General features: G+C 40.2%; 1 protein-coding gene across 3 annotated transcripts in view; it reads left to right on the forward strand.

Moving 5' to 3' along the window:
• The window catches only part of chrna8 (cholinergic receptor, nicotinic, alpha 8), a 362,783-nt gene that overhangs the window by 302,962 nt on the left and 33,502 nt on the right, over positions 1 to 26,319 (forward strand). For all 3 annotated transcript variants that reach the window (XM_059973862.1, XM_059973863.1, XM_059973864.1), the window contains one exon: positions 8,789 to 8,875. In XM_059973862.1, the coding sequence (XP_059829845.1) occupies positions 8,789 to 8,875 (87 nt within the window). The remainder of the gene's footprint in view (positions 1 to 8,788; positions 8,876 to 26,319) is intronic.

Here is a 26,319-nt window from a genome sequence, read left to right on the forward strand (position 1 = left end):
CCCTCATGCGAGGGTGGGCAGTGCTGTCTTAAAAAGGGCTGCCCAGTCACCCTGGACATCTCTACTGCCCCAGGTACAGAGACAAATGACCACTGGTCCAAAGGCAGCTGACGAGCAGGTTTGTGACTACAACCGCCAGTGGTCATCTTCAGCTGCTGCTTTGCCACTCCCCCATCGCCGCAGGGTTTGACGAGTTGAGTTTGGACTGAGATGAATCGCACAACAGAAACCTGTGCGTGATGGAGTTTTAAGTGGAACGGCCGTTGCACAGGGCAATCCCACTCTCTCGGCAGAAGAGACCTTGATCCAGTGGCACGGACAACTATTACGGCCGGAGACCTCTCCTGCTACAGTGGATGACCAGGACGTCTAAGTGTCTTGTCATCCTCTTAACGCTCCACAACGCCTGTCTTCTTGACCATTGGACCCATTAACCGGTCTCTTCCTCTCAATCTGCCAGGGACAGACTTTAGACACTGGGATTGGCAGTAGCCTTTTTATCTTCCTACCTGCCTTGCTCACAGTTCACACTCTTAGCCCTGGCCACATAACAAATTTGCAGTAGTTAAACTCCTGGGAGTGATTGCCTCCTGAAACAGGGTCCGTGTAATTTTCCAGTTTCCTGAGGGACTGTAGTGTTTGAAGTCTGGCTTCCAGGTCAAAACTTTGAGCCTGAATTCATCGAACAACCAAGACTTGCTGCAGACGTGGTCACCAGGAACCACAATGGGGTCCACCTTCGCCCACATCATGCAGCTGCAACACATCACCTGATGCTGCATCCTATTTTTTTTTTATTTGGCATCTTTTTAATTAGCTGCTATAATAAAAAAAGCATACCTCTCCTTACCTGCTGCTCACTTGTGCCTCCATGTTGAAGCATCTCAAGTCAGAGCCTCTGATCTTCATCTCCTCCATTGGCTCACTCACACAATGGCTGATCCAAAATGGCCTCCACCTCTTCTCACCAAATACTCAGTGCATTCCAACAATGTCAGCTCCCCCAATAACCGCTGTCTTAGATCTCACTTCTTTTTATTGGCCTAAGTGTAACTCTCACATGCAAGAAGAGTTGCTGTTTTTTGATGTTTCTCACTCTCAACCCTCCCTCAACCCAATCTTGTACTTCCATCTGCATTCACCCTGGTGAATACAACTTTTAACAGAGTTATGAAATGTAATTACATTATCAGATGACATCTGTAAATATCCTATAGCATAATGTGTACCAAAGGCAATTGTTTCATACGTTGATGAACAGTATTTCAGTTCACTCTGAGGTTTTACTGGATGTCATCTGAAATAAAATCCAGTTGAGTATGTCTTAACATGGTATTTAAATGAGAAACTAGTTATTGCTTTTAATTTTCCATTTAATATCAAAATCGTTAAATTGCTATGGCAAATTTATGGAAAATAATGTGCAAATTCAACAGTTTTTTTTAATCAGGGAGGATAATGGTAAGATGCTGTTTGAGTGAAGTAAATCAATAAGAAGGGTCTGGAAATTCAGAATGTGAAATGGAATTTTTACTTTGCTAAACACACTCATCAATTTTCACATTAATATTGCTTACCATTGTTACTTACTCGATTTTTGGCCAGACTTCTCTTGAAGAAATCATATACATAGAAAAACATGAAAATATCATTCAATAGATGAGGTCAGACAAATTCCTCTTCTGTAATTTTGCCGTTACTTTCCATCACAATGTCAGCATGTTCATTCTGCCAGTCACATGGTCATTCATTATCCATGTGTATGAACAATCGATAATATCATCACAACATTACATGCTCAGCAGCATAGCTTTTCCAGAGTAAGAGTCACAATCAGTTTTATAGTAAATAGTTCTCTTTAATTAAACAAAACATACACATGAAAAATACATGGGTTCAAAAAACACACACAAAAAAGCTCAATTTGCAATTACACAGATTTCACCTTCTTAGCTCTTGAAAGGGAAAAGCTACATCTTAATTTTTCTGAAATATTACTACATAAAATATCAGCAGTAATGTTACATTTGTACAGGCAGCAGACACTAGATGAGAATTTAATGGGCTCATCAGTTTCTCCGGGGACATGTACTCATTACAAATATTTCATCTTCAAATCACCTGATTGTGCTACGTATTATCGATAAAAATTGCCCAGTCTGATGTATCTCTGAAGTGCTAAAGTAAAAATGAACACTGTTTAAGAATTCCTTTACAGTCCTTTGCTTGAATGTGTCACAAAAGATATCTGTGCTTGAATGAGTTGCCAGAGATATCTGATAAACTGCATTCAAATCTACCCTGTTTCATTTGTAAAATCTTAGGCTGGAGGGTGAAGATTAACCTTCAAGGGCTGTATTTGAGCAGAGGGACAAATGTCTTCAAGGAAAAGAGACAAGTGGATGCAAGGAATGAGAGAACCTCCAATGGTTCTTCAAATCATTTGAATATTGCAGTAATATGTACAATAATGTAGAGAATAGCATATGTGGAAGTGAACTTTCGTACCTAATTTAGCAGTCTGATATGTTATCTCAGATGCCCATGTTTCGCATGATATAATCTGCAAAGTTCAAAGTAAATTCATTATTAAAGTACATGTATGTCACCCTGTAAGCCCTGTGATTCATTTTCTTGTGGGCGTACACAGTAAATCCAAGAAATATAATAGAATCAATGAAAGACCACACACAATGGGACGGACAAACAACTAATGCGCACAAGACAACAAGCTGTGCAAAAGTATATTGCTTAATGGGAAATTACAGGCTGCAGATTGTAGAGATTAATTCAGAAACAAATCATTTGGAAGTTTTGTAAACAGCCCGCAACATGTTGTTGTGGTTCACCGGTGCCAATGTGCAATTTTAATATATGATGAATGACTGAAGAGGATTGAACAGGCTGCTTCCAGACCTTTTCTCTTTTTATTCTTGTTCTGGTATGGAGTTCCGGAGTTCTTGACACTATCATATACATATAAACTATTATTATTGCCCATGTTTAATTTAGGTTTATTATTTTTTATATATATATTTTTTTCTTGCATTTTTATATATTTTTTCTTTTGTTGACTATTCTTAATCCCTTTCATGTATAATCAATATAGGTTAGATTGATTATTATATGATTTTTTTTGCCGATAGTTTAATAAGATATTATTATCTTGTTATTAATTTAACTTTAAGTTTAATGTACTTGTAACCTATTTAATACAATATTATGTTATTTTTTTTATATATGAAATTCAATAAAAAGATTGAAAAAGAAAGAAAGAGGATTGAACAAGCACAAGTTTGTATGCATATGACAGTTTTTAATGTTGTAATTTATTACCCTACTTTGTGCCAGAAACTGGAACAATGGAGAATTTAGCAATAGGGCTATTGGAATAACATCAGTGAACTTAGTTTTGCTACCTTTTAACCATGAAATGTATGTACAACTATGAAATATTGGATGATGACAACCTGTAAATCTTCTGTTTCCATAGACAATTGTTGCAAAGCCCTGAGATAAAGATTGTCAGATCCTGGTGATTTATCAGCTTTCATTCTCATTAATTCCTCACTACCAGGGTTTTTGTTCAAGCTGATTTCTTTAAACACCTCATTTACCCTGGCCCAGTCATTCTCCACCATTCCTGGAGGTTTCGTGTCTATGATTTTATGAAGACAAATGAAAATTATTTGATAAATATTCTTACCATTGCCTTGCTCCTCCAAATACAACAGGGTGTTTGGTTTATTTCAAGCCATTATCTAAGCAAAAGCAGAATAAGAACAAATGGATCATTATTTTGCATTGTAAATCCATGACCAGAGGGATGATGCAAGAATTAGTCATGTTCTTAATACTTGTGCAAACCTTTCCTGCTAATCCATTCTGTATTAAACTTGCATTTTAGCAAATACATGTTTGCTGTCCTGCCATGGATTCCACTATTTCCTGATTTAGCAATACCTGTGAAAGAGGATCTAATGCTTTCCCAGTGGATGTGACGAAAAACTTCTTCTCGGGCTTCCAGTGGGTACTGGACCTGGCTGCACACACAAAATGCTGGCAGAACTAAGGAAGGGTTTTGTCCCGAAACATCAACAATATTCTTTTCCATAGATGCTGCCTGGCCGGCTGAGTTGCTCCAGCATTTTGTGCGTGTTGATTGGATTTCCAGCATCCGCAGATTTTCTCATCTTTGTGACTATACCTGGCTGGAAGTCTGAGAGGAGTTTAATAGCAGTACCTGTGCTTTAGCTTACCTTTTACAGAAAGCCTAGCTCAAGAAGTAGTGACTTCCTGTAACTGCTTTCTGTCTTTCCAGCCCATTGCACTTTGTTAATGTGCAAATCGAATTTGACGTATGTTGTCAAAGTAAATTGATATCCTTGCATGAGCTGCTGTAAGTAACTGCACAAGGCTACAGAGTGTCTCAAGAGAAGGAGATTGTACTTCTTGGAGCAGGAGAAGGTCAAGTGGGTTGAAAATGATGAGAGCTGGTAATAAACGGAGAGAACAGTTGGAAACCATTTCCAGCACCAGAGGTAACCAATTTGAACTAATTGCCAAAACAAACAGATAGAAAATGACAAAGGAATGATGCAGCAGGGTTTCATCTGTTTTGTTCCATCCCAACATGTAAAGAAAGAAGATTCAGGGTTTTCTTTTTAATACAGAGCAGACACACAGGGTACCACCAACTGTGCAAGTTACATTGGAATTGAACAATAAATTCTGGCCTTGCTAGCTGTGCCCACATCCCAAAACAGTATAAGTACCTGAAGAGAGAAAATTGCAGGGATGTACAGAGATCAGGGACGTTGAACTAACTCTTTTAAGGAACCATAATGGATAAAGAAGCTTTATTTCCTGTTCAATTATTTTCCAGTTGTGTTGAATCGGCATATAGGAGGGAGATTGAAAATCTGACTGACTGGTGCCAGAACAACAACCTTTCTCTCAATGTCAGGAAGACTAAGCAGCTGATTATTGACTTCAGAAGAAAGAAACTAGAGGTCTATGAGCCAGTCTTCATCGGAGAATCGGAGGCAGAGAAGATCAGGAAATTTAAATTCCTCTGTTGCTATTTCAGAGGACCTGTCCTGGGCCCAGCGCATAACTGCAGTTACAAAGAAAGCATAGCAGCACTTCTACTTCCTTCAGAGTTTACAAGGATTCAGCATGACATCTAATACTTTGACAGACTTCTATAGATGTGTAGTGGAGAGAATATTGACTGGTTGCATCACAGCCTGGTATGGAAGCACCAATGCTCTTCAGCAGAAAATCCTATGAAAAGTAATGAGCAGGCAGTCCAGTCCGGTCCATCATGGGTAAACTCCTCCCCACCATTGATCAAATCTGCATGAAACACCGTCACTGGAACACAGCCTCCTTCATCAGAAACTCCCACTACTCAGGACATGCTCTCATCTCGCTACTGCCATCAGGAAGAAGGTAACAGGAGTCTCAGGGCTCACACCACCATGTTCAGGAACAGTAATTATCCCTCAAGCATCAGGCTCTTCAACAAAGGGATAACTGTTATGGTTTTTAATCTATGGATTTATTGAGTATGCCTGCAAGAAAATGAATCTCAGTATTGTATATGGTGACATATGTGCTTTGATAATAAATTGACTTTGAACATTGGTTCTACGTTTACAGCATTAGTATATTTAAGGATTAAATTATCTAGGATACTCTTTTTGGCCACTGAGACTCCCTTGCCATTTAATAAGATTAGAACTTCACTGAACAGGAACAGGCTATTCAAAGATTCAAAGTACATTTACTATCAAAGAGTGTATAAATGATATAACCTTGAGGTTTGTTTGCTTACAGATAGCCACAAGGCAAGAAACCTGAAAGAGCCCAAATTAAAGAATAAAAAATAAAAGACCAACACCTGATGTGCAAGGGAAAGAAAAAAAAACACAAATCATGTAGACAATTGAAGTGAACATTCCAAACCCTCTGCCAATGTTGACAAGGCACTGTGTGAACTCTGTCATTCCATCAGTGATTTTCAAACCAAACACCCCAATGGTATCTTCATTATCGCAGGTGATTTTTAAACATGTAAACCTAAAAATAGTTCTGCCTAAATTCATAGCATGTTAATTTTGCTAGTATAGGTAAAAATACATTAGACTTGGTTTACACTGACATAACAGGAGCTTATAAAGCAGTCCCTTGACCCCACATTGCACTCTCAGATCACTTATCTGTCATGTTAATTCCAGCATACAAACCAGTGATCAAATGGGTCAGACTGTTTCTAAAGATGATGAAAACCTGGCCTGAGGGTGAAATCTCTGCATAATATGAACTGGAGAATGTTCCGGGAGGCTACGACCTGTGGCAACTGTGCTAAATTTGAGTAATATGTGGATTCTGTGACCAGCTGCATAGAGAAGCATACTAAGGATGTTACCATCACGAAGCACATCTAGGTGAGGGCAAATCAGAAGCCATGGCTTACTGCAGAGGTCCATGCCAGGCTGAGGGATCATGATGCTGTCTTTAGATCAGGGGATGTGACAGTTTTCAGGGAAGCAAGAACTGCGCTTTCCCGCTCCACAAGCAAGGCCAAAATGGGAGCATTCTCAGAGAAGTTACAGCCACTTCTGCGATATAAGAGACACAATGCGCATGTGGTAGAGAAGTCAGAGGATTACAGACTGTGAGTCTATCCTGCGCATCAGTGACCAGAATGTTTCACTCCCTGAGAGGCTGAACATCTTCTATGTCCGGTTTGATGCACAAAACAAAGGGCTGGTGAGGAAGTGTCGTTCCTCGCAGGGGAGCAGACACTCCGTCTGGCTGAAGCTGAGGTGAGGAAGACCCTAGCTAGAGTCAACCAATGTAAAGCTTCAGAGCTCAATAATATACCAGGTCAGGTTCTAAAAGGATGGAGGTACTGGTGGATATATTCAACACTCCTACAACAATCCATTGCCCCCTCGGTTTTCAAGCTGGCAATCAGCATTCCAGTGCCAAAGAAGGCATCAATAACCTGCCTAAATGACTATCATCTGGTGGTATTAACATCAACCATTAAGAAATGCTTTGAGCAGCTGGGTTATGGAGCACATTAAAGCCTCTCTCCCAGCTTCATTGGACCTTTCCAGTTCGAACAATCCACTGATGATGCAATAGCCTCTGCCCTCCACTCCGTCCTGTACCACCTGGAACCTGGGGTCTCATAGGCCAGACTGCTGTTTATAGACTTCAGTTCGGCATTCAACACCATCATACCCCAGAAACTGGTGGGGAAACTGCCCTCGCCCAGTCTCAACTCCTCCCTCAACAATTAGATATTGGACTTCTTAATAGTAAGGCCACAGTCAGTCTGTGTGGGCAGCAAAATCTCTCGTCCCATTACGCTAAGCACTGGTGCTCCCCAAGGCTGTGTGCTGAGCCCGCTGTTGTTCTCACTGCTGTCGTGTGACTGTGTTGCAGGATCCAGCTCAATCTGTGTCATCAAGTTTGCAGATGATATATATATATATATATATAAACTCAGTCCTGATCTCCTGGTCCTCCATTTACTTTTCCTTGGCAAATACTGAAGCAAATACTTAAGTACCTCACTCACATTTTCCACATCCAAGCAAATGTTCCCCTCTTATCCTTGGGTGGTCGCACCCTCTCCTTACTTATCCTTTTGCTCTTGATGTATGTACAAAATGCCTTGGGACTCTCCTTAATCCTACTTGCCAAGGACTTATCATGGCCACTCCTGGCTTTCCTAATTCCCTTCACTGCAATCACATTGTTTCCTCAACACTACCTACCCCTCCATCTACCTTTGTTTCATCCGCACACTTTGCCACAAAGCCATCAATTCCATTATCCAAATCATTGACAAACAATGTAAGAAGTAGCAGTCACTAGTGGTGACTCCTGAGGAACACCACTAGTCACTGGCAACCAACCAAAAAAGACTCCCTTTATTCCCACTTGTTGCCTCCTGCCTGTCAGCCATTCCTCTATCCATGCCAGTATAAATCCTGTATTTTATCTTGTTGAGCACCCTAATGTGTGGCACCCTATCAAATGCCTTCTGAAAATGCAAATAAATGACATCCACTGCCTCTCCTTTATCCACCCTGTTTGTTACTTCTTCAATGAACTCTTATCAGATTTGTCAGATGAGATTTCCCTTTACAGAAACCATGCTGACTTTGACTTACTTTATCATTAGTCTCCAGGTACCTCGAAACCTCATCCTTATAGACAATTTCCCAACCACTGAGGTTAGGCTAACTGGCCTATAGTTTCCTTTTTGCCTTCCTCCCATCTTAATGAGTGAACCTTGAACTGCGCCTTAGCCACCTCTCCCCTTGCACACTGATTCCAAGGTTTTCTGTGCTGATAATCAATCTGGAGCCAAGTGTTTATACTGAATGTGTTGGGAGTATAAATGCAGTTCCAGGATTAGTATAATAAGTTCATCTATGAGCTTTGAAATGGCATTATGTTGGTGAGACAAAGCCTGTGTTGTATCATCTGGCGGAGAGTTGGGCTAACTTGTTCCACCTGAATCAGGACAACAACAGTCCATAAATACCACAAAAAACATATGTAACCTGTAAGTATGGATGTTCTATGCCCCCTTAGTAACCATTTATCCTGGCTGAATTGGCACAAAAGGAGCATCAAAGTAGTTTTTATTTCAGGTAGTTTCAAGGTAGTTCTTACAAGCAAATAGCATTCATGCAAGTTTTAGACTCTACTATAGAACTTTGAAACCCTGTGTTACTCCACCTCCTTTTATCTCTTACAGGAATCACTGTGCTGTTGTCTCTAACTGTATTTATGCTGCTAGTGGCTGAGATAATGCCAGCAACATCTGACTCAGTCCCATTGATTGGTAAGTGTGTCGTCACTCATGTCATATTGGCATTTGTCAATTTGATTGAATGCTGATTGTGAATTGTAAGTGTTCTACCGTGACCAATGTTGTGTAAAATGTAGATAGACCCTCTATATAATTTTTGGGTGAATAATGTGTGAGCAAGAAATTTCTGGGCTTTCTAACCCTTAGTAATTTATTTGACTAGAATCACTGTCTTCTGAAGCTAGTGTCCTTCCATCAAGTTTGCCAGCACTGAAACTTCTGACTTACCTGTAAAAAAATCATCAAAATAAGCAGTGGAAGATTAAAATAGATAAAATCCACAAATCTGAGGATGGATTAGAAACTTAATTGCTATTGAAAGAATTCCACAGATCTATGTAAAACAAAGGGTCCTAATGGGCAAGTATTGACCATTTTCCTCACATTCCTGCAGAATGGTGTGTGTGTGTGTGTGTGTGTGTGTGTGTGTGTGTGAGAAAGAGAGAGAGAAAGCTGATGGCCGAGCAAAAGGAGAGGTAGAGCGATGCAGAATCAGAATCAAAATTAGGTTTAATATCAACGGCATATGTTGTGAAATTTGTTAACTTTATGGCAGCAGTAAAATGAAATACATGATAAATATAGCAAACACAGTCAGAATTACTGTAAGCATATACCACACCTATTAAATAGTTGTTAAAATAAATAGTTCAAAAAAAAGAAATAAAAATGTGATGAGGTCATGTTCATGGGTCCATTCAGAAATCAGATGGCAAAGGGGAAGAAGTTGTTCTTGAATCATTGAGTATGCGTCTTCAGATCTCTGTACCTCCTTCCCAATGGTAAAGTGAAGAGGGCGTGTCCTGGGTGGTGGTGTCCTTACTGATGGATGCTGCATCCCTAAGGCATTGCTCCTTGAAGTTGACTTGTAGATGTAATGGGATTTTGGCATTTTAACCTCTGATATGAAACCATAATTCTTTTGTAACATGCAAAATAGAAATATGTACATAGTTCAGGCTGTGTGAAAGGAATTTCTGATATACCGATTAACTAAACATACACAGTAAATGGAAAAACAGAAATGGGAAAGGCCACTTGAGGTTTGAGCTATCACCAGTGAGAGTGTGGCTGATGATTAAGCCATTGAATCTGAGTCATAGAGCAGGAATATAGGCCTTTCTGACCAGAGTCTGCACAGGCCATCAACACAGATTTACACAAATCTTATGTTAATATCATTATATTTTACATTTATTCCCATCAACTCCCACAGATTTTATGAGCTATTGATGCACTAGAGGCAATTTACATCAGCCTACCAAACCACATTTCTGGGATATGGGACAGAAGTGGAGCTGTGAGGAAACATTTCTAACATCCACATCACTGTGCTCTCCATCCATCTCATTACATGAACCCCATTCACCTCCAACTGCTTCTGCCTTCTTCAGCTACAACAAAAAAATCTAGCTTTATTAAACATGGTCAGTGTCTTGGCTTCTACTCCCTCAGTGGGAGCAAATCACAAAATTTCATCATCTTTTGACTGACGAGATTTCTCCTCATCTAATTTCCAAATTTCTTTCCCTATATCCAGAAATTGTGACCACAGTTCTAGACTTCGCAAACCTAGGGAAATGGCTTGTCAAACTCCATTGGAGACTGAAGTTTCCATGGTAATAGGTTTTTGATAGTTATCTGGTTGTTACGGTTAATATGGGAGGTTAAAAAGAGAAAATATTATAAAGTGAATATGTAAAAGCTGCCAAGCACAGAGCTGAAGGAAATGCCCAACAGGTCCAACCACGGTAGAGCAGAGAGAAAAATGGACCTAAGATTACAGCTGGATAGCCTTCAGCAGAACTGGCCAGTTTTAATATAAATAGTGAAAGTGAGTTACTTGAAGTTGTTAAATTCAACATTGAGAACCAAAAACTACCCAGACAGAAGAGGACACAAGCAAGAAGAACATTCAAGGAAATAGGAGTGGGTTTCGGTTACCAAGCCTGCGGAGCCTATCCTGCCCTTCAATATGACCTGTGCTGGTCTCAACTATTCGTCTGAGCCAGTTCCCCACAACCCTAAACAAAGGAACTGAAAGCTGTGAAATGCAAAGCTCCATGAATTGCCTGCCACGTCAGGCTACGCTACAGTCCTTTCAGATCATCTTAAAGTACATTCCAAATTTCAAAGATTTAAGATATAAAGTACATTTATTATCAAAGTATATTTGCAATATACAACCTTGAGATTCATCTTCCCACAGATAGCCATGAAACTAAAAAGTTGTTAAATCACTTTCAATTGATAAATCACTTCTTCAAGCATAATAAATTTCATAATGAGAGGAATCAGGCAGACAGCCATAAAAGGCAGGGTGATCCTAACTGAATGGTGTGACTGGTGACATTTATCAAAGGGTGGATGTGGCTAAGACAATATAGTTAACAATACATTCCCTCTGCACTTCAAAATAATTTCACAGGATCATAGAAGAGTTCGCGTCTACCTGAGGTGGCAGATGGCATCCATATGAAGAAAACCATCTTATGAATCATACCACCAAGAACAAATTACTCTACTAGTAATTTACTAGAGTCATAGCCTTGACTTCTGACTCAAATTTCTAACTTGGGATTTAAAACCACAGCTTTTGGATTTAGACTCACAAGAGCTAACAGCTGACACACAGCTGACACTATGATTTACAGGATAGAGATCTTTTAATTAATAAAATTACATAAAAGACGCAGTGTGAAAACTTGGCATCAGTTTAAAATGTATATTATGCATGCAGGCTCCCCAGTCAAATAAAACTAACAGTGAATTTGAAGGAAGCTCCCTGGAATTGAAGATGAAAGGGGAAAGCAGCAGAAGACAATTTTAGCAAACACAATTAAAATTCAGTTTATGAATCTTCGTGGAATATTGAGAGATTGTCAGACACGATCAAATACTTTTATCATTGTGGTTTTTGAGTTAGTGTCAGCTTTTAATTGAATTCAGTTTTAACCCAATTATGTTGATCAAGGCAATAATAACTTGCATTTGTGTTGTGCCTTCAATGTGCCAAAATTACCCAAAGCATTTCACAAGAGCGGCTTCAACCAGTAGTTGACAATGGAGAATTGGTCACATTGGAAAAGAACAAGATAGGGAAGCAGTGAAGATCTGAGTGGGATCTCCACCATCTGGGATCCATCAAATGAAGATGCAGCCACCAGTGACAGTGCATGAAGAGCAAGGAGTGAAATAGTGCAGAAGTATTGGAGGTTTATGAGGCTGAAGACGCTCACAGCAATGAAGCCACTGAGTATTTGAAAACTAGGAAAAGAATTTGAGGTAGTATTACTTCAGGAACTGGTGTAGGTCAAGATCACAAATGTGTGTGCATGACTTTGCATGAGTCAGGACATGAACAGTAGAGGTTTTACTGAATTATTTTCTTTATATTCTTATAAAACACAGTAGATAAAAAGGTTGGAGATTGTGCAGTTATTTCCAGCATCATTGAACATGAAAGTTCTAAATGCTCACTGGGCTAGACTAAACAAGTTTCAGCAAAGGAGCATGCACACTGCTCAGAACACTTCATCAAACCATTAGTAAGGGTTTGCTTGTGCCCCCTGAGTATAAAATGATGTCACATTCAATTTTCATCTTCGGTTCAGCTGTTGCACAGTCATTCAAGCACTTGAAACACTTTTCTGAAATTTATGCTGAACCCCCTGCAACATATTCCCCAGGCACATAAAGTTATGACAATCAAAATATAGCCTTGTGCACTTCAGACTGACCCAGTTCCACAGGCATTATTCATTTTATCTGATCCAAGGCATGTAGTGCTGCACAACTGGCATGTTTTAAACAATAAGCTTTAGAGAGCTGGCACTTTCTAAAGGAAGACATTTGCAAATCTTGAAGAATACCTACATGAGAAAAAAATTCACATTTGGAATAATCCATCTTTGATGGCTTTTATATTCACTTTAGTTAAGAATAAGCATAATTTTGTAGACGTTGCTGTTGTGAGAACCCACATAGATTACCAATCCAGTGTTGTGAGAACCCACAGAGATTACCAACATAATGTCATGAGAGTCCACATGGATTACCAATCCAATGTCTAGTTAAATGACCATGGTGCAAAGTGATTAGATTAGGTTATCACTATTTACATTAAGCAAATTCCTCCTTCACTTTGAGCTCACAGTGAAAGCAATAAGCACAGCAAAAATAAATACCGCAGTAATCACATTGTTAGCAAGAAAATAGCAGAATGGTGTAAGTATTGTAGAGCAATCTGAAATGGTGCAAAAAGAATACCAAAGTGACAATAGCAGTGTAACAGAGAGATAGAACTAAGAACACAACCACACAACTGGGAAGGAGGGGGTGAAATAGGTGATCGATTCAGGAGCCTTATCGCAGTGGGGAAGAAACTGTTCTTAAGTCTAAACATCTGGACTTTCAACCTCCTGTTTCTTATCCCAGGGTGGCAAGTGTCCTAAGTGATATTATTAGCTTTCCTGAAGCAAGGCACCATGAAGCTGTTGCTTATGGAAAGTAAATGCTAGATTTAAAAAGCAAACGGTATTGCGTTTCTCCTTCTTTCTTTATTAGTGCCATGCTAGAGTGGTGAGAATGGATTCCAGGTCATAGGTGTGCTCTCCATGAAAGATATAAGCGATCTGGGAGACCTCCCGTCTCCCTGATTGCCACATCTGCATGAAGTGCAACTAGCAACAAACCATGAGCGGGGAGCTGGAGCTGGATGACTAAACTCCATACAGTAGAATGAGGAGGTAATAGATAGGAGTTGCAGGGAGGTAGTCACACCTAAATTGCAGGAGGCAGGAAACTGGATGACTCTTTGGAGAGGAAAGAGAAATAGGCGGATAGGCAGAGTTTGTTAGATATGTCCAGGAAGAATTACTGACACAATATATGGACAGGCCAACTAGAAGAGAGGCTATTCTGGATCTGGCACTAGGCAATGAACCTAGTCAGGCGGCAGATCTCTCAGTGGATTAGATTTTGCAGACAGTGACCACAGCTACCTGACCTTTAACATAGTCTTGGACAGCAATAGGAGCAGATAATATGGAATCATATTTAATTAGAGGAGGATGAATTACGATACAGTGAAGCAGAAACTTGGCAGCATAAACTGGGAACAGATGTATTCAGGGAAATATACAACAGAAATGTGGAGATAGTTTAGGGAGAACTTGCATGAAGTTCTGGATAGGGTTGCCCCATTGAGCCGGGAAAAGGGTGTTAGGGTGAAGAAATCATGGTGGATAAGAAATGTGGAATATCTAGTCAAGAGGAGGAAAGAAGCATACTTAAAGTTTAGGAAGAAAGTATCAGACAGGGCTCTAAAGAGTTACAAGCTAGCGAGTAAAGAGCTTAAGATGGGTATTTAGGAGAGCTAGAAGGTAGCATGAGAAGGCCTTGGTGAGTACAGTAAGTGAAAGCCACAAGGCATTCTACATCTATGTGAAGAGCAGGAAGATGACTAGAGGGAGGGTAGGACTGACTGGCGATAAAAGAGGGAACGTCTGGAGTCAAAGGAAGTAGGAGAAGTCCTTAATGAATAGTTTGTTTCAGGAATATTGTTGGGGTACAGGTAAGAAGATTTCAGGCTTTAGAGGGACTTCAGCGATATCTGAGGCCGCCCATTGCTCAGAGTCAACCATGGATGTTGCATTCCAGCTCCTACATGAAATGCAGGCCAGGGCAATACAATGTGGAGATCAAGGTGCTGCCGATGCAACAGGCTGCCCCTCTGCACACAGCTAATGGCAGAGACAGTTTGACACCAGCAGCATCACAGGAGTTGTCAGTCATCTTGAACTCAACATTGAACTGCTTTAGGGACTCCAGCTCTGGATTTTTCCTGGGGGTTTACTCCCGAAGCCTTCCCCATGGGTGGGTATAACCGCAAGGCAGCGGAGCTTTGAGATCAGAGTTTTCCTTCACATAGATGAGCTGGCAAGCTCCATCTGCCTGAAGTGACTGGTTTAAAGGCAACAGTAACCCAGCTTTGCCTCTTCTGTCAGCAAAAACTGGTCCACCAGGCTTAGTAGCTAAGCCACATGTGAAGGCCAGGAATTAGACTTGGTTGTCAGAGGCTATTTGAGGCACAAGCCATTGGGAGCATTTAATAGATAGTGGGAGCTTATGTCCACTACCTCTCCCAGCTAGAACAAAGGAATAGGAAGAGTATGATAAGAAGACTTTGGGTCTTGTGACATGGTCAAAGGTCCAATAGGGAAATCGCTGGTAGTGTGACCATGTTTGGTGAGCACAAGTAGGAAGATCACAGATCTAGTTGTGAGTATGACAGGGACAAAAGGATGAAAGAATTGTGGAGCTTAGGAATTTAATTGAAGGTCCAGCATCAAGGTTGTAAATATTGCAGTACAGGATAGGAAATTTGTAGTTCTCAAGGGAATTGCTGACCACAATTACGAGGATTACAGGCCTCGAGAATATTGTTAGGAAAAAGAAAGGCTACAGGGCATATGACTGAGGTGTTGGGTAGGAAGATCCTAGGCCTCATAAGTATTGTTGCCAGCTCTGGGAAGTTCAGGAATCAAGCCATTTAGGAATCTGCCATGAGATCATTCGGCATGGGTTTGCAATGAGGTTGGGAGTGAGGCTGGTGAGTTCAGGAATTAAAGTACAGTTATTTATTGTAATACTTCCCAATTTCATGAAAGTGGTCCTTTGGTTTCCATGGAGGGAATCAGAACTGATAATTAACATCCCAGGGCCATTGAAAATGGAGCAGAGATCACAAGCAGGAGATAAGCCCCAACATGACGAGATCTAGCAAGAGACTTGGATAAAGGGCAACCTTTGTATACCATTCACCAAACATGCAGCACGGTGAAGCTTCAGTTCCCAAAAGACAGATCAGCCTAAATTTACCATGAATGCCTTTATAGCAGAAATCAGACAGTGCAGGTGAATATCTCAGTCCCGGACTTCCAGGTAGTGCCTGCCCCACCGTAAGAACTTCAGGACCACAATGGCCTCTTCCTATTTTCAAAATTATTCCAACACCTTTAAGCAGAGTACCCACAATGAAGGTGGGACGAAAAGAATTTTCCCTGTAAAATACAATAGATGGCTATAGTTGAATCTTGCTGAGTTTCCTTTGGAATTCCCAATGTCTGGACAGTGGGTACAAGTAAGGAGGGAGCTGAAAGTAAAGATTTTTAAAAGTCAACAATTGCTGGAGTGCATGCTTAACTGAAAAAATATTCCATCAGTTTTGCCTCATTGCGACTGTAGAGGAGGCCATGGACTGACATGTCAGAATGGCAATGGAAGTAGCTTTATAATGGGTGACCACAGAGAGATCTCACTTTTCTGGAGGACGAAACATAGGTGCTCGGTGAAGCAGTCTTTCAATCTATGTCAGGTCTCACTGATATATGGGAGGCCACACCAGGAGCACCGGATCCAGTAAATGACCCCAAAGAACTCACAGGTGAGTTGTTGCTTCACCTGGAAAGACTGTTTGGGACCCTGAATGGTAGTGATGGACGAGATGTCGGGGCAAGTGTAGCACTATTGCACTTGCAAGGATAAGTACCTTGAGAGAGGTCAGTGGGGAATGACGAATGGATGAGGGAGTTATCACGTAGGGAGCGATCCCTGTGGAAAGCAGAAAGTGGGGGGGGGAATGTATTTGTTGGTGGGATTCCATTGGAGATGATAGAAGTTACATCCACAATTTCTGAATTTTTTAAATTGGTGTTATCATCACATATTTTTCTTATCTCAATTGTCTTAAACACCAAAACTGGTTACAGTATTCCTTGTTATGTTCTTGAATATTATTAGCTGCCTGCACTCAAAGTCCATGACTTTATCCAGCAATCTGTTATTGTTCTTCCTTAATGCATTGTGGTAATGAAATGATCTGTATGCCAAAACAAAGCCATTTACTGTATCTCAGTACGCGACAATAATAAACCAATTTATCAATTTACAGGTTAGAATATACATGATAAGACAGCCCAGATGATTCCAGCAGTTATTCTCTGAGCAATGTTAGAAACTGATAATCATTAGAAATCCATCACCAAATTAATTGCCTTCTGAATCCAGCTCCCTAAGCTTCGGAATTCCTTTTCTAAACCTCCCTCCCTTTTGATGTGTTTCCCTTATTTGAAGGCAGTGCTTAAAAGCTATCTTTGAACACTAGTTCTAAAAGCAGAAAACTGTGTAAGTAGGAGATCAGGCAGCAGCAAACAAAGTCTTTAATATTTCAACACGATGACCTTTCATCAGAATTAATATTAGCAGGTTCAATATTTCTGATGTAAAGACTTCCATCCGAAATGTTAATCCTCCCCACAGATGATACCTGACTCATTCAAAGGTGTCTGCATTTTCCACTTTTAGTTCAATTGCCGAACATCCACTATGTTTTGCTTTAACTTGGATACGAATTTATTCATCAAGCCTAAAATGATTCACAGAATTTTATTGGGAAATGGATATAAAAAAAGTATTATGTTAGTGAGCTTGTCTTTAGACATGTGGGCCCTAGGCACCACCTTGAATTGTATCAGCGCATGTTTAGCACATATAGAGGAGGAGTTAACTAATTTAAAAATTTTCTCCCATTTCTCTGGAGGTAAGGAAAGTTGAAGTTCTTTTTCCCATTCATTCTTAATTTTGTCTGATATACCTAGCTGTATTTTCATAATCATATCATAAATAGTTGCTATTAAACCCTTCTGATAAGGGTTTAAGCTTCAGTTTTTTTCCATGGTATCAGTTAGGTATGAATTTGGAAAAGTCTGTATCATATTATTCAGAAAGTTTCTAATTTGTAAGTGTCTGAAAAAATGGGACCTAGGTAAATTATGTTTATTAGACAACTGTTCAAAGGACATGAAACAGTTATCCAAGAATAAGTCACGAAAACATATTATACCCTTCATTTTCCGTATCAAAAAGGCTTGACCCATAACAGAGGGTTAGAAAAAGAAATTAGATATAATAGGGCTTGAAAGAATAAACTTATTCAAGCCAAAAATTTACGAAATTAAAACCATATTCATAATGTATATTTAATTATTGGATTAACCATTTGTTTACTCAATTTAGAAAGGGCAAAGGGAAGCGAGGTCCCTAAGATAGAAACTAATGACACACATGTATAGATTTACATTCAAGGTTTACCCATTGTGTACTTTGAATTACACCCAAGCTCGCTCGTTTTTACTCCCACATAAATCCTATCTGTGATAGATGTCATTTGGAAGTAGCCTCTTAGACTCATATGTTTTGGTCTTGCCCTTCTTTGGAGAAATATTGGAAAGATATTTTTGACATTATTTCAACTGTTTTGAATATTGATTTATATCCTCAACTTATTACCGCAATTTTTGGCTTACCAATGGTGGAAAATAGTTATTTATCCTCTTCAGCTTGTCAGATGATTGCATTTGTTACATTAATGGCCAGAGATCCATTTTATTGAATTGGAAAGAGATTAATCCTCCTGCTTCATTCCAATGGTTTTCCCAAACCATATCTTGTTTAAATTTAGAAAAAGTCAGAAGTGTCATTTCTGACCCTTGGTTAAATTCAAAGAAATTTGGAGACCATTTATTCAACAATTTCATATGATGTAACTTGACCTTTTCCGAATCCTTTATATTATCCTTAAATATTTGGATAGAGGAGCGGAGTTATTGATATTATTGATTATATCTGTTGTAATATAATACCCAACTTTGTTTAGTTTAGGTTTGCTTAGAGTAGTTTTTTATTTCTAATTTGAGTTTTTTTTGGCTTTTTTTTTCCATCATGTTAACTACATCAAGAGTTTGGGAGGCTTAATACATTTGTGTTATCTATAGCTTTTACTTGTATATATTGTTTATTAACTACGTATTCCCAATCTCTCTGTATTACTATTGTTATTATGCCTATATTTGAAAATTAATAAAAAGATTTGAAAAGAAAGAAAAAGTATTATGATAGTGTAGCAGTTAGCTCAATACTATTACAACACAGAGCACTGGAGTTCAGAGTTCAATTCCGACATCATCTGTAAGGAATTTGCACATCCTCTCTGTGAATGTGTGGCTTTTTTCTGGGTTCTCCAGTTTTCTCCCACAGTCCATAGACCTACTGGTTAAGAGGTTAGCTGGTAAATTCTCCCATGCTTAGGCTGGCATTAAAGTGGTGGTTGCTGGTAGCAGGGTTGGAAGGGCTGGAAGGGTTCATTCCATGCTGTATCATTAAATATAAATATAATATAACAAACAGAAATCTAATGCAATGAAGTGTTAACAATAATCTGTAGCAGTAATCCAATAAGCTTTATAAAGAAACCAAATTAAGTACATTTGGACAAAAATCTGATAAGGTCAGGAATAATATCCAAGGGTGTTTTTTGTTGTGTGAATGGGTAAGTCACTGATTTCACTAGCTCTTAGATTTTTAGTCCAATGCTTTCTGCAGATAAAATCACAATTCAGTTCTTGGGGCAGCTCATCTGTTGACAGAGACATTGTACCCTTCTCCAGCTCTCTTCACTTCTCCAATTCTGTCCTTTAATTTTATAATTATAATCACTCCCAACATAATTGATTTTCTTTAAGAGGTCCCTGAGTTCTGGATTTCCTTTCCTAAACCCTCCCCCTTTTAATATAACTCTACTATTTAAAGTCACTGCTTGAAATTTGCCTTTTGATCAAGACTTTGGTAACAACCCTAATATCTCCTTACATGGCCCAGGGTCAGGCTTTGATATGGATTGATCTATGAAGATATCAGGAAGTTTAGTGGATAAGAGGTATGAATAATTGTTACCATGCTAGCGTAGCAGTTAGCACAATGCTATTACATTCAGGATTTTGGAGTTCAATTCTGGTGCCAGCTGTAAGGTGTTTGTAGTTCTCCTAAGACTGCATGGGTTTCCTCTGGCTGCCTCCCACATTCTCAAAAATGTACAGGTTAGTGGGTTAATTGGTCATTGTATATTGTCCTGTGATTAGACTGGTGTTAAATAGGTGGGTTGCTAGGCAGTGTGGTTTCTTGGGCTGGGAGGACCTATTCCACACTGTATTTCCAAATAAATAAGTAAATAATTGCAAATGGTCATTTCTATTGTTAAGTCTCAGTCTATACCAAGCAAAATGCAATAGAGAAAAGGAAAATGGAATAACGTTAACCCCAACAGTAACCATTGCACAGTGCTGCTCACAACCACCTATGAGAAAGCTCATAGCCTGCTGATTCCATAAGGTTAATGATCTTGGTACAGAACATTAAGATGGAAGAGGGAGAGATTATTTTTATGGCCTCACTTGCTCTCATTTGCAATTCCATGAGATTGGCTTTGCATTCTTTCATTCTTTATTTCATTGCAATCTGCCTTTCTCCTCTTTCTGCTGGACAATATTCATCCAAACACTTTTTCTTGGCCACTGTCCTTTTTAAAGATTAGCTTTATTTGCCACATGTACACCAAAACATCCAGCGAAATGTGTCATTTGCATCACCAACCCACACAATCCGAGTATGTACAGGTGCTTAACGAATGTTTGCTTTACGCCACTTCACTTTTACAAAAGACCTACATTACTAACCTGTTTTAGCATTACAAGGAGGATTTTTGCTTTTATGAAAATATTTCTAATATAAATTAATGGTTCTTCGCTTTACGCCATTTTGGTTTAAGAAAGGTTTGATAGGAATGCTCTACCTTTGTAAAGGGGGTATACCTGTACTGTGAGCAGGCTGCAAGTATCACCTTGCTTCCAGCACTAACATAGCAAGCCCACAGCTCACTAGCCATAACAGTTACGAGGAAAACGTACAAATGCTTTACAGACAGTGGTAGGATTGAGCCCCGATCTCTGGTCACTGATGCATTACACAAACCGCTTCCCCCGTATTTTCACACTGCAGCTCAGGGACAGGGTCATATCTGGAATGTGAAAACCAGACAAAGACAACCTGCTCCTCAAACCTATTCCTCCACTCAACTAATCTTTAGTTGTTCTATATTTTCACTCATTTTGGCTGCGTATCAGTTGCCTAAAATAAATCTGAGATTTTCAATTGAACCCCACCTTTTGCTGTTGGAGGTGGACAGGGCGATGTTCCTGCTTGGTCATAGCATACAAAGTCAGAGCAGCGTAGTCAGATGGAGTATGTGGCATCGCCAGTATCCCAAAAGACCAAAAAAGTGTTGGGCTTTTTGTTTTGTCGTGGGGGTGCTATGTCTAGGATCTTATTTCTGACCTTATTGGGAATTATCCTATTGCCTTCAGTCTCTTGTATTTGCAGCTGGGTCCTATGCTTTAGCAGGGTTAGTTTCCCATCCCCTTGGTTGCCTGTAACAAATCAATTCTCAAAATGTTTTCGGGTACCTGGAAGATGAGCATGAGGACCAACCGTCGAGGTTTCTCACCAATAGCGAGATTGACCTTTGTTCATACAGCATTTGTAACCAATCCCCCATATCCTGAGTACACCCTCTCTCCTCTGTTTATAGAACCAGATTCCCATGTAATAAGGTCGCCTCAGCCCCAGTGTCCAGCAGGTCAATTATCCATGTGACCGCCAAAGGGTAATAGGTATGTATGGCCTTGGGTCTCCCTGTGGGACCAGAAATATGAGTTTCCATAGCAACAGCAGTGGGCCCTGAGCCCTGGCCATATGCCTAGGTGATGAGCTGAGTTACCTACCATCCAGGGTCCAATTCACCCAAGTCCGGATAAAATTGGAGCATGTTCTGCTTTTTAAAAATGGGTCAGGAAACAACCAGTCTCTTCATCTGGGCTATCAAATGTGACCCACCTGGGTCACAATGCTCACAGTACAACACATAAAAAACTCCAGTAGATACAGTACCTCATCAATTTCTTTCCTTCAGCAGGGACAGAAACAATTCCTTTCCACTAAGATGGGAAGAGGGGCTCTTTGATACCGACTGTTGAAGCATAAACGTTGACTGCTTTGGCACATTCCTAGTTCCTTTCATCAAGCGCTGTTACCTCTGCTGTTGCCGGGATCTACATCCAGCCTCAACCTGCACCTGCTACCGATCTACATCTGACCCCTCCAGTGGGGCCAATGGGCTGCTAGTCTCTGCAGCAGTCTTCCTCAGCTGGCCCTCTCCACAGTGAGCATCCCAATCTCAATCATGAGAATTGACCAAATACCAAGGGAAAGGGGCAGACTCAGGGCTGTTAAGGGAAATATTGTTATAAATGACAGATGGTGTTGCCATATCACAGAGGCATTTTAATAGCCACTGGAGGTGGGGGACAGGGGGTTCCAGAGACAAAGGGACATATGCCAGTCATAAGGGTATGATAGTGAGCATGAACAGCTTGAATTATCACTGATCCCAGGGAACGTTCAGATCTGTCAGCCTGACCAGACCGTAATTCAGCCGAGACCAATGTATCCAAGCCATGCATTAAAATCCAAGGTTTTTAATGCTGCACAGTAGGATTTAAACTAGAGTTGCAGGGGAATGGGAGTGCCAGAGCAGCCGGTGGAGAGGTTGTGGAGGCAGATGTTGATAATGCCTCAAACAAAGTTAGGATCAAAAGGGTGACTGAGCATGGTGCCTGAGCTGCAAGATATATTGTAGGAAAGGCAGATAATAGTGCTGAAGATGGGGTAGCTGATTTACAAACAGAGGCAAAGTGTATTGAGGAGAGGATGTTGATAGGGCAAAATTGCAGTCAGCAGGATGAGCTGCAATGTAAAAGGGTAAGTGATCAGAGTTTGATTGAAGTCACTCTGAAATTTGAGAAAGTGAAGCTCAAGTCAGATGTATCATTATTACGGAGGAGTGAGGGGAATTACAAATGTATGAGAGAGGAGCTGGCCAATGTTGATTGGAAGGGACACTAGCAAGGATGACAAAGTGGCAATGGCTGAAATTTCTGGAAACAGCTTGGAAGGCACAGGATATGTGCAACCCAAAGAGGAAAAGGTATTCAGAAGACAAGATGACACAACCATGGCTAACTACAGAAGTAGAAGTCAACATAAAAGCCAAAGAGAAGGCATATAATAGAGCAAAAATTAGAAGGAAGTTAGAGGATTGGGAAGCTTTTAAAAACCAACAGAAGACAACTAAAATGTCATTAAGAAGGTAAAAATGGAATATGAAAGAAAGCTAGCCAATAATATTAAAGAGGATACCAGAAGATACATAAAATGTAAAAGAGAGGGGAGAGTGGATATTGGACCCCTGGAAATTATGCTGAAGAGTTAGTAATAGAGCACAAGGAAATGGCAGACAAACTGAGTATTTTGCATCAGTCTTCACTGTGGAAGACACTAGCAGTATCGTGGAAGTTCCAGGTGTCAGGGGTCATTAAGTGTGTGAAGTTACCATTACTAGAGAGTAGGTTCCTGGGAAACTGAATGGTCTGAAGGCAGAAAAGTCACCTGGACCAGATGGTGTACGCCCTACTGAAAGAGGAAACTGAAGAGATTGTGGAGGAATTAGTAATGATCTTTCAAGTATCACTAGATTCTGGGATGGTTCTGCAATACACTGAAAACTGCAAATTGTCACTCTACTCCATAAGACAGAGACACAGGAGAAAGGAAACTATAGACCATTTAGTGCAACCTCAGAAGTTGCAAAGATGTTAGAGTCAATTACTAAGAATGAGGTTGCTGGGTACTTGGAGGCACAAGATAAAATAGGCCGTAGTCGGTATGGTTTCCTCAAGAAAAAAGTCTTGCCTGACAGATCTGTTGGGGTTCTCTAAAGATATAACAAGCAGGATAAACAAAGGAGATTAGGTTGATGTGTATTTGGATTTTCAAAAGGCGTTTGACAAGGTGCCACACATGAGGCTGCTTAACAAGCTATGAGCCCATGGTATTACAGGAAAGATTCTAGCATGGATAAAGCACTGGCTGATTGGCAGGAGGCAAAGAGTGGGAATAAAGAGGCCTTTTCTGGTTGGCTGCCAGTGACTGGTGGTGTTCCACAGGGGTCTGTGTTGGGACCGATTCTTTTACGGTACATGTTAATGATTTGGATGATGGAATTGATGGCTTTGTTCAAGGCTTGGAGATAATATGAAGCTAGATGAAGGGGCACATAGTTTTGAGGAAGTTGAGAGGCTACAGAAGGACAGACAGGTTAGGAGAACGGGCAAGAAAAGGGCAGATAGAATACAACAACAGGAAGTGTATGGTGGTGCACCTTGGTAGAAAAATGAAAGAGATGGTTATTTTATAAATTGAGAGAAAATACAAAAAAACTGAGGGGCGAAGGGACTTGGGAGCCCTTGTGCAGGATTCCCCAAAGATTAATTTGCAGGTTGAATCTGTAGTGAGGAAGGCAAATGTGATGTTAGCATTCATTTCAAAAGGACAAGAATATAAAAGCAAGGATTTAATGTTGAAACTTTATAAAACGCTGGAGATGCCTCACTTGGAGTTTTATAAGCAGTTTTGGGCAACTTAGAAAAGGTGCGCTGAAATTAGAGAGTGTTCAAAGGAGGTTCGTGAAAATGGTTCCAGGATTGAATAGCTTGTCATATGAAGAGTTTTGGATGGCTCTGGGCCTTTATTCACTAGAATTCAGAAGAAGAATGAGGGGTGACCTCATTGAAACCTATCAAATGGTGAAAGGCCTTGATAGAGTGGATATGGAAAGGATTTTTCTTATGGTGGGATAACCTAAGACCAGAAGACAGCCTCAGAAAAGGGTGTCCTTTTAAAACAGAGATGAGGAGGAATTTCTTTAGCCAGAGAGTGTGAATGTGTGGAATTCTTTGCCTCAGGCAGCTGTGGAGGCCAAGTGTTTATGTATATTTATGGCAGAGGTAAATATGTTCTTGATTGGTCAGGGCATGAAAGAATACGTGGAGAAGGCAGGAGAATGGGGCTGAGAGGAAAATTGGATCAACCGTGATGAAATGGTGGAGCAGACTTGATGGGCCAGCCGCCTAACTCTGCTCTGAAATCTCATGGTCTTGTGGTATCCGTTGTTAATGGACCAGTTCTTGCATGTTAGAATGCATTGGGAGGCTCTTAACTGCCATAAGCAGGTGAGCCTGCTGAGCAAGGATTATCTTGGTTGCCAACTCAGCCTTTGGGCTGAGTGCCAGTGTAGTTATGGATAGTGGTCTCTGTCATGCTAGGGAAAGCTGCTTTGTTCATCAGCTCCACATTCCTGTTTAACTTTTACATGTCTGAGGGAGTGAACCTCGATTATATTGTTCCCCATCTGAATCACCATCATTCCAGATATCCTATCCCTTATACCTGGATCCCAATCCTCCTACAGGATGATAAATCTGACCTTTACAGGGTTCGTGGGCATGCAGCTGAGTGTCATGTGCCATTTTTGCATTAGAGTCTACATACCACAGCAACTAATTTAACTTCAGAACATTCAGTGTGTTCTTATCCCTCACACTTAGAATAGTGTTCTGAGAACTCAAAGAAACCAACTTGCACTGCAGTCTCTTGTTTTTCTCAGAGGGTTTAGCAGTTTCAGTGCCTGACTGGCACAACACAGTCATAAAAATCCACAGTACTTGAGGCAGAGAATCCCTTTTAGAAGGAAAAGCTATATGATTAAGACATTGCGATATTACACATGGAAGTTTAACATCTGACAATTCAGCAAATACCTTCTCACAGCATCTTAGAGGACCCCATTTCTCACAACATTAGCCTGTGATCCACAACCCTCAGAGTTATCCATCCATCTGGGAACCTGATAAGTCTCGGCTATGGTATCGCATGACTTGCTTATCCACCTCCACATTTTCCTATATCCTGCTCGCACTGCCAAAGTGGTATGTGCTAGGTTGATCAGATCCAAACTAATCAAGTGTCCAGGAGTTGTGGGAATAAGCATATATGCACAACAAAGTAACTTAAACCTAATTTATTACCATAAAATAGAAAACACAAATAAACCACACAAAATAGTAAATTACAAAGATTTTGAGTCTTCGTCACCATAACTTAGTCATTTAGATTGTTACTGTTGTCTGGCGAATTCCAAATTCTGATTCGCTCATGAAAGAATCCCTGGGTTCTCGGCACCAATCACTATCTCCGGTCCTTGGTGAAGTTCAACAAAGCCAACAGATGCATCCAAGTAACTACATGTGTCACAAGTGCAGAGACAAACAAACTCTGTAGCCTTTTGTCTCAATTCAGCCTGTTCTTAGTAAACACGTTCTGTGTCCATTAACACATTCTTCATAAATCATTTAGACATTTCCTCATTCACTCAGGTCCGAACACACATTTCTTTGGACTTAAAAAGGGCATTAATGTTTTTATATAAGTGATAAGCCTAAATCCAAAAAGAATCCATTAAGCCAACTATCAAGCCACTTAACAGGCATTCACATTTTATTGGCTACGTCCACACTAGACCAGATAATTTTGAAAATCCCAGTTTCATGTAAAAACAACAGGCATCC

The sequence above is a fragment of the Hypanus sabinus genome, chromosome 7 (assembly GCF_030144855.1).
Source record: "Hypanus sabinus isolate sHypSab1 chromosome 7, sHypSab1.hap1, whole genome shotgun sequence".
In the NCBI taxonomy this organism is placed as follows: domain Eukaryota; kingdom Metazoa; phylum Chordata; class Chondrichthyes; order Myliobatiformes; family Dasyatidae; genus Hypanus; species Hypanus sabinus.